This window comes from Perca flavescens, chromosome 20 (genome assembly GCF_004354835.1).
Source record: "Perca flavescens isolate YP-PL-M2 chromosome 20, PFLA_1.0, whole genome shotgun sequence".
Classification (NCBI taxonomy): Eukaryota; Metazoa; Chordata; class Actinopteri; order Perciformes; family Percidae; genus Perca; species Perca flavescens.
The window spans coordinates 14,742,671-14,758,212 of NC_041350.1; the positions used below are offsets into that span (position 1 = coordinate 14,742,671).

Here is a 15,542-nt window from a genome sequence, read left to right on the forward strand (position 1 = left end):
AGACCCTGGTGGGCAATGAAGTGAGGCGGGCAGAGGGAAATGGGGCCTGACAGAGCCTAGCTTGTGCACCACCACTGTCTAGTCTTCAGCTGGGAGAGGGGGAGTGGGTGTTAGAGGGAGAGGAGCATAAAGGGCAATGATAAGAGAACTTAGAGTATTTTTTTCTCCAGTTTGTTTGTAGTGCTTATTAGGGAGCCATCCCTGAAAGTGTATAAAAACCACAATCCCTCTCGCACCATGCTCAGTTCATTTTTTAAAGGTTATTATTTAATTGTGTTTTTAAAACCCCAAAAACACAGCTCTCTAGGAGTGAGACAATTATTTATTTTACAATGTTAATCCAGTCCCCAAGCTATGTAACACATTGTATCTGTGGGATGGATTTATTGTGTCTATTCCGAAACATTTTGATACTCCAAACTATGCAACTCAGTTTGGTTCAAAACGCACAGAAACAGAGAGTGAGGCATATTTCTGCATTTCTGTGCCGTAATTAAAGAATCCTCAGTTCACTCTGCCCTTGGATGGTTGCTTAAAGCCGTATTTGTTCTTTTTATATTTCAGTTTTGTCATTCCAACTATAAGAAATGAAATGTTGTTTCTGTCAAGACCAAGGTTTAAGAATGGATAAAACATAAAAACCTCTTAATTGTGTGGATGCTTGAATGTTTTTTTTTTTTTTTTTTTTTTTTTCAAATTTTATGTTTTTCTTCCATGCATATTATTTTATGTTTTTCAGGGGAAGCAAGGACAAGATATTCGTTGTCAAAATAAATCCCTACCTTCCTGACAAGCTCATCACAGCTGGTGTGAAACATATGAAGTTTTGGCATAAGGCTGGTAAGACCCCTTTTTTTTTGTTTTTTTTGACTAGCAGTGACTCTTAACAAGCAGAACTTCAGCTTAGCTGTGACACATCTTACTGTGAGTTGACTGTCTGCTTTTTCTTTAAGGTGGGGGTCTAATTGGGCGCAAGGGGAACATGGGGAAGACGGAGACTATGATGTGTGCTGTGTACGGCTGGTCGGAGGAGATGGTGTTTTCAGGCACATGCACGGGGGACATTTGCATCTGGAGGGACATGTTCCTGATGAAGACTGTCAAGGCACATGACGGCCCTGTTTTCAGTGTGCATGCTCTAGAAAAGGTATCACAGCGAAAAAGGATTTTTCACTGACTAGTTTTTCAGAATTAAATCTATGATGAACAATAGATTAGAAGTATATTTTTCTGCCAGTCTCCCTTTTTGTCTAGCCATCTCTTTTTATAGTGTGTAGTGTGTAACTTGAATGACAGTGTTCAACTAGCAGGATATCCTTGCTGCTTTAAATGTGCCAATATATTGTCGTCCCTGTAGGGATTTGTGACTGGAGGAAAGGATGGTATAGTTGCTCTGTGGGACGACACTTTCGAGAGATGCCTCAAGACCTATGCTATCAAGCGAGCGGTCCTAGCTCCAGGCTCTAAAGGTAAAAACGTCATCCTGTCCTCAGTTATCCTCCACAGTCCTTGGATTCTTTCTAGTTACAAAGATGTTAGACAACCATTCAATGAAAATTCAGTTAATACATTCAATGCTTGTAGCTGAGATAAAGATTGCTCATGCTATACATCATTGACTCTACAGGGCTGCTCTTGGAGGACAACCCCTCCATACGTGCCATATCTCTGGGCCATGGCCACATCCTGGTGGGGACCAAGAATGGAGAAATCTTGGAGGTGGACAAGAGTGGCCCCATAACTCTGCTGGTCCAGGTAAGCTACTGATAAAAATAACCCCAAAACCTGCCAAAAGTCAAATGATAGTCAGATTCCACCTACAGTACACTTTACAATCCCACACAGGGTATTCATGAGAAAGCTACCTGGAGTTTCTCTGCAGTATGATGAGCTGTAAGGTGACTTTTCCCAAGATAGTAGATTTAAATGATTGAAGATGCACTGAAGTGTCATTTTAATTGCATTGTGACACTTTTGACTTGGTGGTGTGTTCAAGGGTACTATTGTGGCTTTATGGCTGCAAAAGTTTAAATTAAGAAATACATGTTATGCTTTGGAAAATGGTCAGCAGTGACAGATGCATATCCATTTTCTGGTTAAAAGGCTAAAACATACAAACCTACCAGCGTTGCCCTTCAGTGTGATTTTAACACTACTACTATTTCACACAACAACTCAGACTCACCAAGGAGGTGGCTATAAAGGTCAATGAATTATTGCTGCTTAATGGGAGATTGTTAATTTAGTTAAGTGGTCCTGCAGCGTCTCCCAGGCTCCCCTGATTATAGGCAGACCGAGCCAATGGTATTGATTGTCCTTTTCAAATGCTTAAAAAACACAAGATGGATTAAATCAGTTGATGAGAGAACCAAAGGTTATCTTCAGTCAGCTGTTGTATAGGTAATAGGCTATGTAAATACCCTGTGGAACATCAAAGAAAATTACAATATGGGATACATATGGTTAATCTGATTGATTACACTGCTGATGAAGCTAAAGATTAGGCCAATGTTGTTGCTGTTCATATATGACAAAAACGTTCTTCTGACTTTGAAATCTGTCCAGCTGCAAAAACAGAAAGAAAATGTAGACTTTCTTTTTAGACTTTTCTTAATTCCATGATGACCCTTCATTTAATTACACATTTAAAAAAAACAAAAGAAAAATAAATCGAGTAACACAGGGATAATTTTTTTTTCTAGGCTTTCTAGGCTCCCTTTTCCTTTATTACCTAAAAGGGAGTCGGCTATCAACAAATGAAATAATTACACTGTTGTATGTGTCTGCAGGGTCACATGGAAGGTGAAGTGTGGGGCCTGGCTACTCATCCTCATCTTCCTCTCTGTGCCACCGTCAGCGATGACAAAACCCTGCGCATATGGGACCTCTCACCCAGCCACTGCATGCTGGCTGTACGCAAGCTCAGAAAAGGTGAGTCACTGCTCAAAAACTAACAGATGAGTGTATTTTTTGACAGGAATTGCACTGGCCCCAGGGCTTTAACAAACACATTGTCCTCCACAGGCGGCCGTTGCTGCTGCTTCTCCCCTGATGGCAAAGCTTTGGCGGTGGGCCTGAATGACGGCAGCTTCCTCATTGTGAACGCAGACACCCTGGAGGACCTGGTGTCCTTCCACCACCGCAAGGACATCATCTCCGATATCAGATTCTCTCCAGGTCTGCTGCTCACCTTCGTATTTCTTCACCCTGACAAAACTCCCCTGATATTCTGTCTGAGAAGTAAATTGGCCTCTAAAATCTGTGTGCCCTTCAAAGCATCTTAGTGTATGTAGGATGCAGAAGTTCAGCAGGTACACATATTTCCCTCTCGCTGTGAGTGGGGGAGATATTGCTGCAGGCCTGACCCAAATTAATGGATTTCTGTAATAAGGCCAGACAGAGAGGCAGCAAAAGGAAAAACAGTGGGGGCGGACAAAGTGAGAGCGAAGAAACTAAACTCTCTTTCGCCTGGACACTTATCCTTAGTCCACAATGCAAGGGATCCTGTTTCTCAACCCAACACCCATGATAGCCTACATCTTAGAGTATAGGTCACTGTATAGAGCAGTGTAATGCTGAGCAGGAAATGGGTTTGAGTATGGTTAAAGTAGCTGTACTTAGGAATCCATAAAAATCCATAGTAAAGGCTTCCCAAGCGGGTCAGCAATGACACATAAGTAGCTGCCTGTTCAAGTCTTTTTCTGTCTTTTATACCAATAACCACCTGTATACAAATTATTTATATTTATACTAAGACACATGCTATGCTGACGCTAAATGCTGTGGTGTGTAGAAGGTGTAATGTTCATCATTTTAGAGTGTTGGATTGCTAACATTTGCTAGTTAGCACTAAACACAAAGTACAGCTGAGACTGATGGTGATGTCATTAGTTTTGCAGGTATTAACCAATAATGGAAATACAATTATAAGATAAGATAAAATAGACTTTATTAATCCCACACTGGGGAAATTCCTGTGCTACAGCAGCTCAAAAGAACAAATGTACATACATCAGAATAACACAAATACACATTAAATAGACATAGGAGGAAAAATATACAGAAATTATTATAATAAATAGAAATAATAGAATTATTTATAATATTAATAGTAATAATACAAACATATTTACACTATAAACACCCTTATATAAACAGATAGTTATCCTTGGCGCTGATGGCTCCGCTCTTGATAATGCTCCCTGGATCAGCCAAGCAGCATGCTAAGCTGAAACACGGCATGCAATGCAGAAACCCACCTGGGTATAAAATAGTGAGCCAAAAGAAAGACATTGACAACCATTTTAAACTTTGAGCCATGTTAGGACTGTGAATTAGAAAGGTGGAGGCTGGGGAGGTGGAGGCAAAGCGTTGCCAGCAGCAGCAGCAGCAGCAGCAGTGACTGAAGCAGCGTCAGTGTAGCAGGGACCAGTGAGGAGGGAGTCACATCTAAAAGGACCGCCTTGAAGTGAGAATTGCTGTGATTGGTGTGTGTCTGATAGGAATGATAATTCAATCAGCGGGCGTATGACTTCAGTGTCCTGCATGAACTAATGCTAAGCTTCATCAGATGAAAAGTTAAGGTATTATCAGAGTTATTGCAATTGATCCTGAGGTGGACATGAATTAAATTTTACGGCAATCCAGCCAATGGTTGTTGAGATATTTCAGCCTGTGGTGGGCCAACTGTCTGAAAATGACTCTCCTCTTTCGTTTATTTGCTCAGGTTCTGGGAAGTACCTTGCAGTAGCATCAGGAGACACTTTCGTGGATATTTACAATGTAATGAGCAGCAAACGGGTTGGGGTGTGCAAAGGATGCCTCAATTACATTACCCATTTGGACTGGGACAAAAGAGGTAAACATGCTTCCTTAAATACTATTGTCTCAGTAAATCCTTGCTAACGACTGCTAAAGAACCAATTATGGATTCAAAATGTCTCTGTCAAATACATAGTTAAACATCATGGCCCAATGGGCTCTTTTATTCCCAGGAAAACTACTCCAAGTCAACACCGGTGCTAAAGAGCAGTTTTTTTTTGAGGCTCCCCGTGGCAAGAGGCAGACCATCCCAGCTACAGAGGTAAGCAAGGAGAAAAGGCACAGGGAGAAGCCCGGGTTAGGGTTACGCTGTTGGCCCACATTTTCCCTTTAGGATCAGAGGAGGTTCCAGGGAGGGGAATGAAGCATTAGCACGGCCCTCTTTTAACCGGTATCGTTCTACCTTTTTCAGTGGAGGTGGGCTAGTGTTTAGGTTCCCCTACTACAGCGTGACATTCACACACCTGGCGAGGTACACAGTGGAGGGAAGCCGTAAGACAAAAAAGGGTACGACATGATAGATGCTGCTAGGTTGTGTCTCGCTGTAGCGATGTCCTCTCCTACTGTACCTTTGCTTGTTCGTCTTCGACTTTCCCTCTTTCCCTCCCACGCATTTCACTCCTCTCCTGTACACTCGATCACAGGATCAATATTGACAGGCATAGACAGTGGTTCGGCTTTTCCTTCCTTCCGTATGATTGGCCTGCAGCAGTCTCTAGAACCTTTTTAAAGAACCAGTTTTTCAAATTTCGCTGTAGCTCGTCTGCAGATGGTTCAAAATGCTGCAGCCTGTCTTCTAATGAAGACACATAGAGAACACATTTGTGGCTCTATATAGTGGCTGCCTATAGAGTCTCTCCATGAATTAAGTTATATTCTGTTGCTCTTGTGTTTGTTACTATTGTGCCTGTTTGATAGTTATTGCTTTTATTGTTGTACTTAGTAACTTTCAAAAAGGGCTATATAAAATTCATCTTTACGTACTTACTCCCTTGGCTCAGGTGGAGAAGATCGACTGGAGCACATGGACGTGCGTACTGGGAACGTCTGTTGAGGGCATCTGGCCTTTGATCAACGAGGTCACTGAGGTGACCGCTGCCTGCCTTAGTAACGACAGGAAGGTGCTAGCAACGGGAGATGACTTGGGATATGTCAAGCTCTTTAAATACCCTGTCAAGGTAAGACACAATGCATCATTATTTGTATTATCTGGTTTAAACGCCTCATGACTTAAGGTTTTTGCAAATATAATGATAATTTCTGTGTTAAAGTCACAAGTGTTAAATAAAATGTTGTCCCTCTCCCCCAGGGGAAATATGCAAAGTTCAAACGCTATGTGGCCCACAGCACACATGTTACCAATGTGCAATGGACCCATGACGACAGTCTCTTGGTGACAGTCGGTGGGGGTGACACGTGCCTCATGATTTGGGCCCACGAGCCCGAGGGCCACCGGGAATTTAAACAGTGCGACAGTGAGGAGTCGGACATTGAGAGTGAGGATGATGGAGGTAAGAGATGAGCTTCCTTTCAGGTCTTTATCCATTGAATTGTTTCTATTGCTAAGATCTGTACCATTCTTTCACCAGGTTACGACAGCGATGTGACGAGGGAGAACGAGATCAACTACACCATCAAGGCCTTATCCTCCAACATGCGACCCATGATGGGTGTAAAACCCCACTTGCAGCTGAAAGAGCCTTCTGTGGACGAAAGGTATCCGTCATTGAAGCTATGATGAAGCTTTGCAGATGCTCAGAAGGACGCCCCTGCGCAGTCAGATTATAACGTTTAGGAATTCCTGCTTGTCATTGTACACAAAAGGCTTCTGCATCAAGATGAAGCCAAACCTGTCTTCTTCAGTCAACATATCTTTTCTCTTCCTGCGTGAAATTCCTGCCCTGTCCCTGCCCTTTAGAAATAACTCATCCTTTTCTGCTCTTCTTCTTTCCTTTTAATGGCTGTCCATCTGTAATAATCCTGCTTCGTTCTTTCATTCTACTTGAAGACAAGGGGTGGTCAGGTAAGCTCTCGTGTTCATGTATGTTGATTTTGGACTAAAGATTTTAAGCAGTTGGCATAGTTGAAATATGTATAATTACGGAGAACAAACACCTTACTCGATTATGTCCTGTTTGATATAAAATGCCTTGATGTCTGTGAAGTTTCCTCAACACAAATCCAGCAGTTTTAGTAATTAACTGTTCAGTGTTTTGACACTCTTTTGGTGTTAATTCACTTGCTAATGAGCTGCTGTTCTGAAGGGCAGGACAAATTGGGCTAACAGTTAAATTAGAGCAATCCATCTTTGTAGTCAGCAGAACAATATCTGAATGGGTTTTACAAGAAGTGTTTTTAATAGTGAGTGACTCTAGGGAAGTGGCATGGTTAAAGTGGATTAACTTCACACATCAAACAATAAGGAATATTAAAATGTGTACACATCTTAAGGTGTTCTCTTTTAAAGTATTTTTAATAAAGTATAGTTTATATGTCTGGTCGTAAACGCTCCTTACAAGCATTATCACATTTTTCATCATTAAATAATAATCTATAAACCACCTTTTAAGTGTGTCATTTTGACAATGATGCAAACATCCACCTAGCATCGTCTGGGCAGCTGTTGTCATGGAAATGGATTTCAGTTGTCATGGTTACACAATGGTGCTGACTCCTGTGTTTTATGTCCTCAGTGGCTGAGGTGTTGTGTTTCGTGTGTGTGTGTCCGCTGGGCAGCAGTGAACGCTGTGAGAAACCTTTTCTAATTCTTACTTTTTCTCTGTTATTGCTGCCACAAAGAGGGTCGAGGTAAGCTGCTTACTTTCTGGTTATTTTATATTTTTTTTAAACTAGTACACACGGGCACCTGGGTAGCTAACCTGGTGGAGCGCGCACCCAGGTACAGAGGCTCAGTCCTCGACGCAGCAGCCGCCGGTGCAGTTACGACCTGTGGCCCTTTGCTGCATAACGTTTCCCCTCTCTCTCCCCATTTATGTCTAAATTGTCCTATCAAAAATAAAGGCCTAAAAAAAAAAAATACACAGAGGTTTTGGCCTCATGAAGATATTTGTAGATTAAATATGAAGCAAATGGTGTCCATCTTTTAGAGACTTGATAATGTTTCTTACACCTTGCATTGATTGTAAAAGAAGGTCATGGTAACAATTTGTCCTTAACAGTCTTTGCATTATCAAAAGTTTTTTGAACCATTGTGTTTTAACTATGCACTTTAAAAGTAGTTGTAATCATTTTTTCCAAAGGAATCAGAGAAAGTTGTTAATTTAGCTGATTTGATGAGTGAAACTGTATTTTCCAGCAACAAATCCTGACATATATTTAATTAGTGACGTTTGTAAATCTTTTAATGGCATTGACTACTACTGACTACTACTGACTACCTAAAGAGGGGTGGGGAGAACAGACACAGCTCCAGTAATATATCACTTTTAGTTTTATTTTTACAGCAGATGATTGATGAGCATTTCACTCTCTATTGAAATGTTCCTACTCAGTCACCTTATTCAAACCTCATCCTTTTATTGCTTCGCTGGTAATATAAACTCTGTATGCACTTGACATTTAAAAAAAAAAAAAAAAAAAATCATTCCACTTCAAGACTTCTTTTCCTTTCTTTTGAGATAAAACATCACCTGTTTGTGTTTGTGGAATATTTTTACATAATAGTCCGATTAGCCAACAGTGTAATATTATCAATATTGTCATCATCATAATCGTTATCATCAGCATGACAAGCAGCTCTGCAGCAGCCCTCTTATCCCAGTTGTCTGCTTTAGGCCACCTGTCAGCAGAGCACTGCCACAGCCGGAGAAGCTGCAGACCAACAATGTTGGCAAAAAGAAGAGACCCATTGAGGTAAGGTGGACCACACGTCCTTACCAAAACACGTCAAACTGAAAGATCTACTGTTTACAGATGGGGAACTTTGTGAAGAGGAGGAGTCAGAAAAAGATTAAAAATGCTGGTTTCTAATGTGATTATTCCATCTGAAGACACGGTGTGCTCTGTCCAGACAGCCTCTGTGGGGACTCTTGATGATGCAGTAATCCAATAATGACGTACTACATCAGCCTGCAGCTGTCTCTGAACTTCCTAGTTGTCATGGTGTTGACCTTTCTGCCGGTCTTTTTTCTGACTCCCCCACAGGACTTGGTGTTGGAGCTGGTGTTTGGTTACCGTGGCAATGACTGCCGCAATAACGTGCACTACCTGAACGAGGGGGCGGACATTATCTACCACACTGCCTCAATTGGCATCGTGCTTAACTTGACGACCTGTAAGTAGATGGTCTAGAGGATGCACTGCAGTGTTACTATTCACTACCTGTAAATCAAACCTAGCATACAAGTATTTCATTGTGTGTGTGTGTGTGTGTGTGTGTGTGTTTTCTTACAGCCTGCCAAAGTTTCTACGTAGAACATAGTGACGACATTCTGTGCCTGACAATCAATCAACATCCCAAATTCCCCAACGTGGTGGCAACTGGCCAAGTAGGTATGTTTGTGAGAAGTCGACCTCCTGTGTCACCAGCCGCCATTTTTCTTGCTTGTATCCTGTGTTGTGAATTGTGCAGAGGGATTATTGTACGTGAAAGACAGATATCCCCTCCTACAAGCCTTTCTGTATTATAGAGCAAAATTATCACATTTTGCATACATGAATAGTTGTGGGATTGTTGCGAGAGACACACACAGAATAATGATGATAATAATAATAATAATAATAATAATTATAATAATTATAATAATAATAATACACATGCAAATTACCTCAATATGTTGAAAGTAGAAGCATTTGTTGATAGCAAAAACAACTACTGCTTAGAAAGTCTCAAAGAATTAAGAGATAATTTGTTGGATCTGTCAATAAATTAGATTTTTCTTTATTTTCAGGTGATACTGGTGACATGTCAGGTAAGGACATTTCAAAATGAGTCTTCATGTAAAATAGGAAACATGATGTTAATAACAATTCAGTAACTATTGAAAGAAAGTCGGTATGGTTTCAACTCATTATATTTATCACATTACTGCCATCTAGTGGCCACTTGGTTTGTGGTCTTTACCTCATGCAAACCTGGTTATTTCTATGACTTATGTTTGGAAGCATTTTTGCTTTGTTGTAGATTCTATCACATAAACGCATAAAAAACGTTGTGAAAGCATATGTCTAAACTGTAGCCTATTATGGTTTTGTCAAATTTGAGTATGGCATTTCAAGACACCCAATAAACAAAGAAACCCAGTAATTCAATATTTTGAGGAGTGAGAGAGTTTACACACCACATGAGTTGGGACGCAAGAAAGGTGCATTTAGTTAAATTTAGACAAATCATTCTCCTTCTCTGTCCCTCAGCCACGTCTCCATCTATCCATGTGTGGGACGCCATGACGAAGCAGACGCTATCAGTGCTGCGTTGTTTCCACTCCGGTGGGGTTTGCTCCATCAGCTTTAGTGCCACAGGAAAACTCCTGCTGTCTGTGGGCCTGGACCCCGAACACACCGTCACAATCTGGAAGTGGCAGGAAGGTAAAACAATCTTCCCGTACACTTAGACCTAATTCTCGGGATTAGAACATCCCACCAAAGTTGAGGGATCTTTCTTTCACTGCGCTCCACTTCCTTTTTTCAGGTGCCAAAGTGGCCAGCCGGCTAGGTCACACCCAGAGGATCTTTGTGGCTGAATTTCGTCCGGACTCTGACACACACTTTGTGTCTGTGGGGATCAAGCATGTGCGTTTCTGGACGTTAGCTGGTCGCGCTTTGCTCAGCAAAAAAGGTGTGCTGAGCACCATAGAGGATGCCCGGATGCAGACCATGCTGTCTGTAGCATTTGGAGCTGTAAGTGACTTCCAACCAATATACATGGGAAATCCTAAAAATGTTTACATTTTACCTCATAATTTGACTTTAAAGCTCATCTGATCCCAAACTGTCTGCTCTAATGTGCTGTGAATTGTTTTTGCATTATTTGCTTTGCTCTCTTAGGCCACTAGATTAGTGCAGATTTGTTTTCTTTTCAGAATAACTTGACATTTACAGGTACCATAAGTGGGGATGTGTGTGTTTGGAAGGAACACATTCTAGTTAGAATTGTGGCCAAAGCTCATACGGGCCCTGTTTTCACCATGTACACCACACTGAGAGATGGCCTCATTGTCACCGGGGGCAAGGAAAGACCGTGAGTGCTGCTCTGTTACATTAATACACTATATTACATATTATTGAGGTCACACTAGCAGGGCTGGATGGCCTTGATACCACATAATGGAAAACATCCCTTTGCTTTTATGATTAGTTTTGTATTCATTTGACTGATATTTGCAATAGTGTTCTCATCCAAATGAATGTGATACCAATACGACTACATACAGTACATATGAGAGGGAAATGCGTACATGTTAGTTAAAGCTGTGAATTTCATCAGCTGAGGGATGAAATCCACATATGTTTTCCTCCACAGGTCAAAGGAGGGAGGCGCTCTGAAGCTCTGGGACCAGGAGCTGAAACGCTGCCGAGCGTTTCGATTAGAAACCGGACAGATTATAGACTGCGTTCGCTCTGTATGCAGAGGAAAGGTAGGTTACAGATAATATTGCCCTCAATAAAATGATCAAGCTAATTACAAACTTCATCATGTGTATTTTAAAATATTTTTTGCTGATTTCTGTGTCAGGGTAAAATCCTTGTGGGGACCAGGAATGCAGAGATAATTGAAGTAGGAGAGAAGAATGCAGCGTGCAACATCTTGGTGAACGGACACATGGACGGACCTATCTGGGGCTTGGGCACCCATCCCTCCAGAGACGTATTCCTGTCTGCAGCAGAGGATGGCACTGTTCGTCTGTGGGACATCCCAGAGAAGGTCATCCATGTTGCCTCCATCCCCTCAGAACCATATTAATTCTTCCTAGTACTTCTATCATCCTGTCAAGATGTTGCTTTTATCAAGGGGATTATGATGGTTGTCCTCATTCACAAAATTATGTTAATAACAAGTATGTGCTGATCTTGCATGGCCTCGTGGGGAAACAGAAGATGCTGAATAAGGTGAACTTGGGCCACCCAGCGCGCACCATCAGTTACAGTCCTGAGGGAGACATGGTGGCCATTGGCATGAAGAACGGAGAGTTCATCATTCTGCTCGTTGCCTCCCTCAAAATCTGGGGAAAGAAAAGAGACCGGCGCTCTCCTATTCAGGATATAAGGTAATGATAGAAGAGTATGGCACTTTACACAAGGTACACTTGGGTTCATTGATGAAAAGTAGGTATATTGAGCCAGAACTTGCCTTTTTTTTAATATTTGATTAGCATGTCTATGTCTTTCTTCAATCATATGAAAGATTTTCTGTAACTATTTAGGTAAGAAGTTCCGCTGATTTGCCTCCAAGCCTGTTTTATTATTTCTACACTCCAGATTCTCAGAATTATTTTGGGGACCATATTGACCATGTACAGATTGTTCAGTTGGGCCCCATTTCAAACCCAAGTGGGTCCTCTAGGGAAGTTGTAAAACAAAGCATGTTGGAGCCCGTGAATCAGCTTAATTTCTATCAATTTTAATACATTATCCTTAATTTGTTTAATTGCATGTTAAACTTTTTAGATTGAAAGATATTCCGAATCAACATTTGTCACTGAAGACTGAAATGGGTCAGACCTCCTATACACACTAAATAAATACTAAGTAAATCTGACAAAACAGACTTTTGTAACACTGTCTTTCTTTCTTTCAGGTTCAGCCCAAATTCTTGTTACCTGGCCGTAGGCTCTACTGAAAGTGCAGTTGACTTCTATGACCTGACACTCGGCCCGCAGCTGAACCGCATCAACTGCTGCAGAGACATCCCCAGCTTTGTGATGCAGATGGACTTTTCTGCTGACAGCGCTTACGTCCAGGTATAGGCTGTGAGAGGGTTCATCAACTTTGCAGTGAGAGGGCATGTTTGTCTCAGATGCTAGCTGGCTGGCTGTATGAACCCTAACCTCTAATGCCTTGAAACAGATATCCACAGGTGCTTATAAACGACTTGTGTACGAGGTGCCGTCTGGGAAGCAGGTAACCGAGCAGTCCCATATCGACAGGATTACCTGGGCTACCTGGACAAGGTGAGTCAGGGTGTTGAGACCGACACATGCATGTTGGAAAGGTAATGTTTTTTAAATAGAATTGCTCTCTCTCTGTATCCAGTGTCCTTGGGGATGAGGTCATAGGGATCTGGTCCCGCAACACTGACAAAGCAGACGTCACCTGTGCCTGTGTGTCCCACTCAGGCCTTAACATCGTCACAGGCGATGACTTCGGAATGGTGAAGCTGTTTGATTTCCCATGTCCAGAGAAGTTTGTAAGTATGGTTGCCTAATAATATTATTACTGTTTGTTATTTTAGCCGTGATTTATTCTGACCATTAATATCAACACAATGGCATTTCCCTGATGATGTAAGTGTGCAATATTTCTCTCTTGTTTTTACACTTACACTTTTTACACCTCATTCAAACTGTGACAATTATTCAGCATTCTTCTTTCATCTACTGAGAAAGTACTTTTGCCTAAATTGTGTGATTTAGATGAAATGATGGAGTTCATGTTATTTACCATGTATTAACTGGAACTGCCCTGATATCACTGTGCAATCTCTGTAATATCCCTGTCTGTAATACAGTGTTAATATGTGTCTGTCTGTGGCATTAAATAACTGCAGCTAAAAACAAAGCCACTTAGAGGTACTCTAAGCGATGTCACGCTTTTTTTAGGCTACAACATTTTTTGTCACATACAGCAAACCTCTCCTCACTATCCGCGAGCTGCCAGTCTCTTGAACACATTGTAAAAAAACACGGTCTCTGTAGACAGCCCAGGGTCCACAAACGCCAACAAAAACAAAGTGGCCAACCTGCACCACCAAACATAACAAACCGTGTTCCAGCATTCAGCCAATAACCGACAAGAAGGATTTGGGGTGGGGGTTGGGCGGGGGGTTAGTTCGCTGAAGCACGGAAGGGAGGGGACGGGATGAGGAGGGAGGGAGGGGCAAGCTGGTCTCGTTTTGTTTGAAAAATACTTTGAACGTCAACAAGAATAACGTCTCCCAACATATCTTAGAGCACCTTTAATAGATAAATCTCCTGACTTTAGTTTGAAAGATGCCACCTGCATCATGTGTATGTAATATGTTTTCAGGCCAAACACAAACGCTTTCTGGGCCATTCTGCTCACTTGACTAATGTACGCTTCACAAATGGAGATCGCTTCGTCGTTAGTGCCGGTGGAGATGACAGAAGGTAGGCTCTAAATAGGTAGGCTCTAAATAGTTTACAAATTGACAAAATGACAATCAAATATTAAGCAATGCATCCTTTCCTCTGTGTGCTTTCCAGCCTCTTTGTGTGGAGGTGTATTCATGCCCCTCACTGAGGATCACACCTGGACATTCCTGCCTCAGAAAGTCTCCCAGTGTGGCTCTCCCGAGAAAAGATTCTGTTAAAAGATGCATTTACACAACGAGGAGGACAGACCTGGCAGCTTGTAAATGTGTGGTGATCTGATTTACTGCCTCAAAACTAGGTGCATGCATATGTGAAAGGCTCATTTTCATCATAGTCCTGATTGTGAACACAGGCAGAGGCCATACAGCCCTGCTCTCACAACATCACATTATCCTTGAAAAAAGAAAAACATTTCTCTGATACAGTATGTGCATATCATTTCAATGATGGATTTTTTTTTTTTTTTTTTTTAAAGAATGAGCGTACCTGTATACATGTCCCAAATGGCAATTTTGCCACTTGGCAGGCCTATGAAATTGTGTTACTGACATTGCCATTTTTTAAAACTTGTAGCAAACTGAATTAGCCTTAATCTGAGTGTTTAATTTATGAGGGTTTGGATTCTTTTTGTATATTGTTGGTTTTACTTTTTGGATCATGTCATTTGTTTGTTCTATTTTTTTAATGGTGATTGCAAATCCTGTGGCCTTCCTCCTGAATGTAACATCCACTGTTATGTTCTGGATGTCAGCATGCCAAAGCATACTATGCACTGTACACCTGACCTGGTCACTGTGTTACCCTGATGGTTCATTTATGGTTTGTTTATGTGGTCGTGTTGTTGACTGGTTTACCTCAAACCTCCCTCGGCAGTGTTCCCCTCATGACATGTTAAACGTGTGTATACTTGTTTGAAGATTTGTTTGTGGTTAGTGGGTGTGCATGGCTTACTGGAAGACAATCTGTCTGAACCAAATTCCTCAGAAAAACAAAAAAAAAAGCTGTAAATTGATGTTTCAAAACACGGTTGCAATTCTTTCTCACTTTTCAGTGTGCTGCTATGACGTATTATTGTCGCATTTTCATGAATATGAACGGTGTGACTTTTTTTAAAACAGTAAATTAATGTTTTGTGTAATCAGATATAATGCTTAAATGGAATGTTTTATCAGAGAAAATATTGAAAGTGCAAAACATTTTGCTCCTTGTATTAAGACTAACTATACAAAAAATTGTTGCTGCATATTTTGATTTACATTATTACCAGTGTAAATATCATTTGTATATATTCTTTTTGTATATTTTTTGTGAGATGTTTCTTAAATTCCACTTTAATAAAAAAGGCAACCATTAACTTAAACGTTGAGTGATATGTCTTCACTTACAATGATAACATGAATCTATACAAATTAATAATGCTTGCAATGAAAC

At 41.1% G+C, this 15,542-nt stretch overlaps 1 protein-coding gene across 2 annotated transcripts in view; it reads left to right on the forward strand.

The window, feature by feature from the left end:
- The window catches only part of eml5 (EMAP like 5), a 35,969-nt gene extending 20,498 nt beyond the window's left edge, over positions 1-15,471 (forward strand). The window contains exons 17-42 of one of the 2 annotated variants that reach the window (XM_028565655.1): positions 740-840; positions 954-1,147; positions 1,358-1,469; positions 1,628-1,755; positions 2,790-2,931; positions 3,025-3,177; positions 4,727-4,858; positions 4,995-5,083; positions 5,823-5,999; positions 6,131-6,332; positions 6,411-6,537; positions 8,616-8,694; positions 8,986-9,115; positions 9,235-9,333; positions 9,732-9,752; positions 10,195-10,368; positions 10,472-10,680; positions 10,863-11,020; positions 11,303-11,417; positions 11,516-11,704; positions 11,875-12,047; positions 12,578-12,740; positions 12,847-12,950; positions 13,033-13,186; positions 14,026-14,126; positions 14,223-15,471. In XM_028565655.1, coding sequence (XP_028421456.1) covers positions 740-840; positions 954-1,147; positions 1,358-1,469; positions 1,628-1,755; positions 2,790-2,931; positions 3,025-3,177; positions 4,727-4,858; positions 4,995-5,083; positions 5,823-5,999; positions 6,131-6,332; positions 6,411-6,537; positions 8,616-8,694; positions 8,986-9,115; positions 9,235-9,333; positions 9,732-9,752; positions 10,195-10,368; positions 10,472-10,680; positions 10,863-11,020; positions 11,303-11,417; positions 11,516-11,704; positions 11,875-12,047; positions 12,578-12,740; positions 12,847-12,950; positions 13,033-13,186; positions 14,026-14,126; positions 14,223-14,259 — 3,463 coding nt within the window. In that variant the 3' untranslated portion in view covers positions 14,260-15,471. The remainder of the gene's footprint in view (positions 1-739; positions 841-953; positions 1,148-1,357; positions 1,470-1,627; positions 1,756-2,789; positions 2,932-3,024; positions 3,178-4,726; positions 4,859-4,994; positions 5,084-5,822; positions 6,000-6,130; positions 6,333-6,410; positions 6,538-8,615; positions 8,695-8,985; positions 9,116-9,234; positions 9,334-9,731; positions 9,753-10,194; positions 10,369-10,471; positions 10,681-10,862; positions 11,021-11,302; positions 11,418-11,515; positions 11,705-11,874; positions 12,048-12,577; positions 12,741-12,846; positions 12,951-13,032; positions 13,187-14,025; positions 14,127-14,222) is intronic. The other variant, XM_028565656.1, reaches the window with a different exon arrangement.
- The last annotated feature ends 71 nt before the right edge of the window (positions 15,472-15,542 follow it).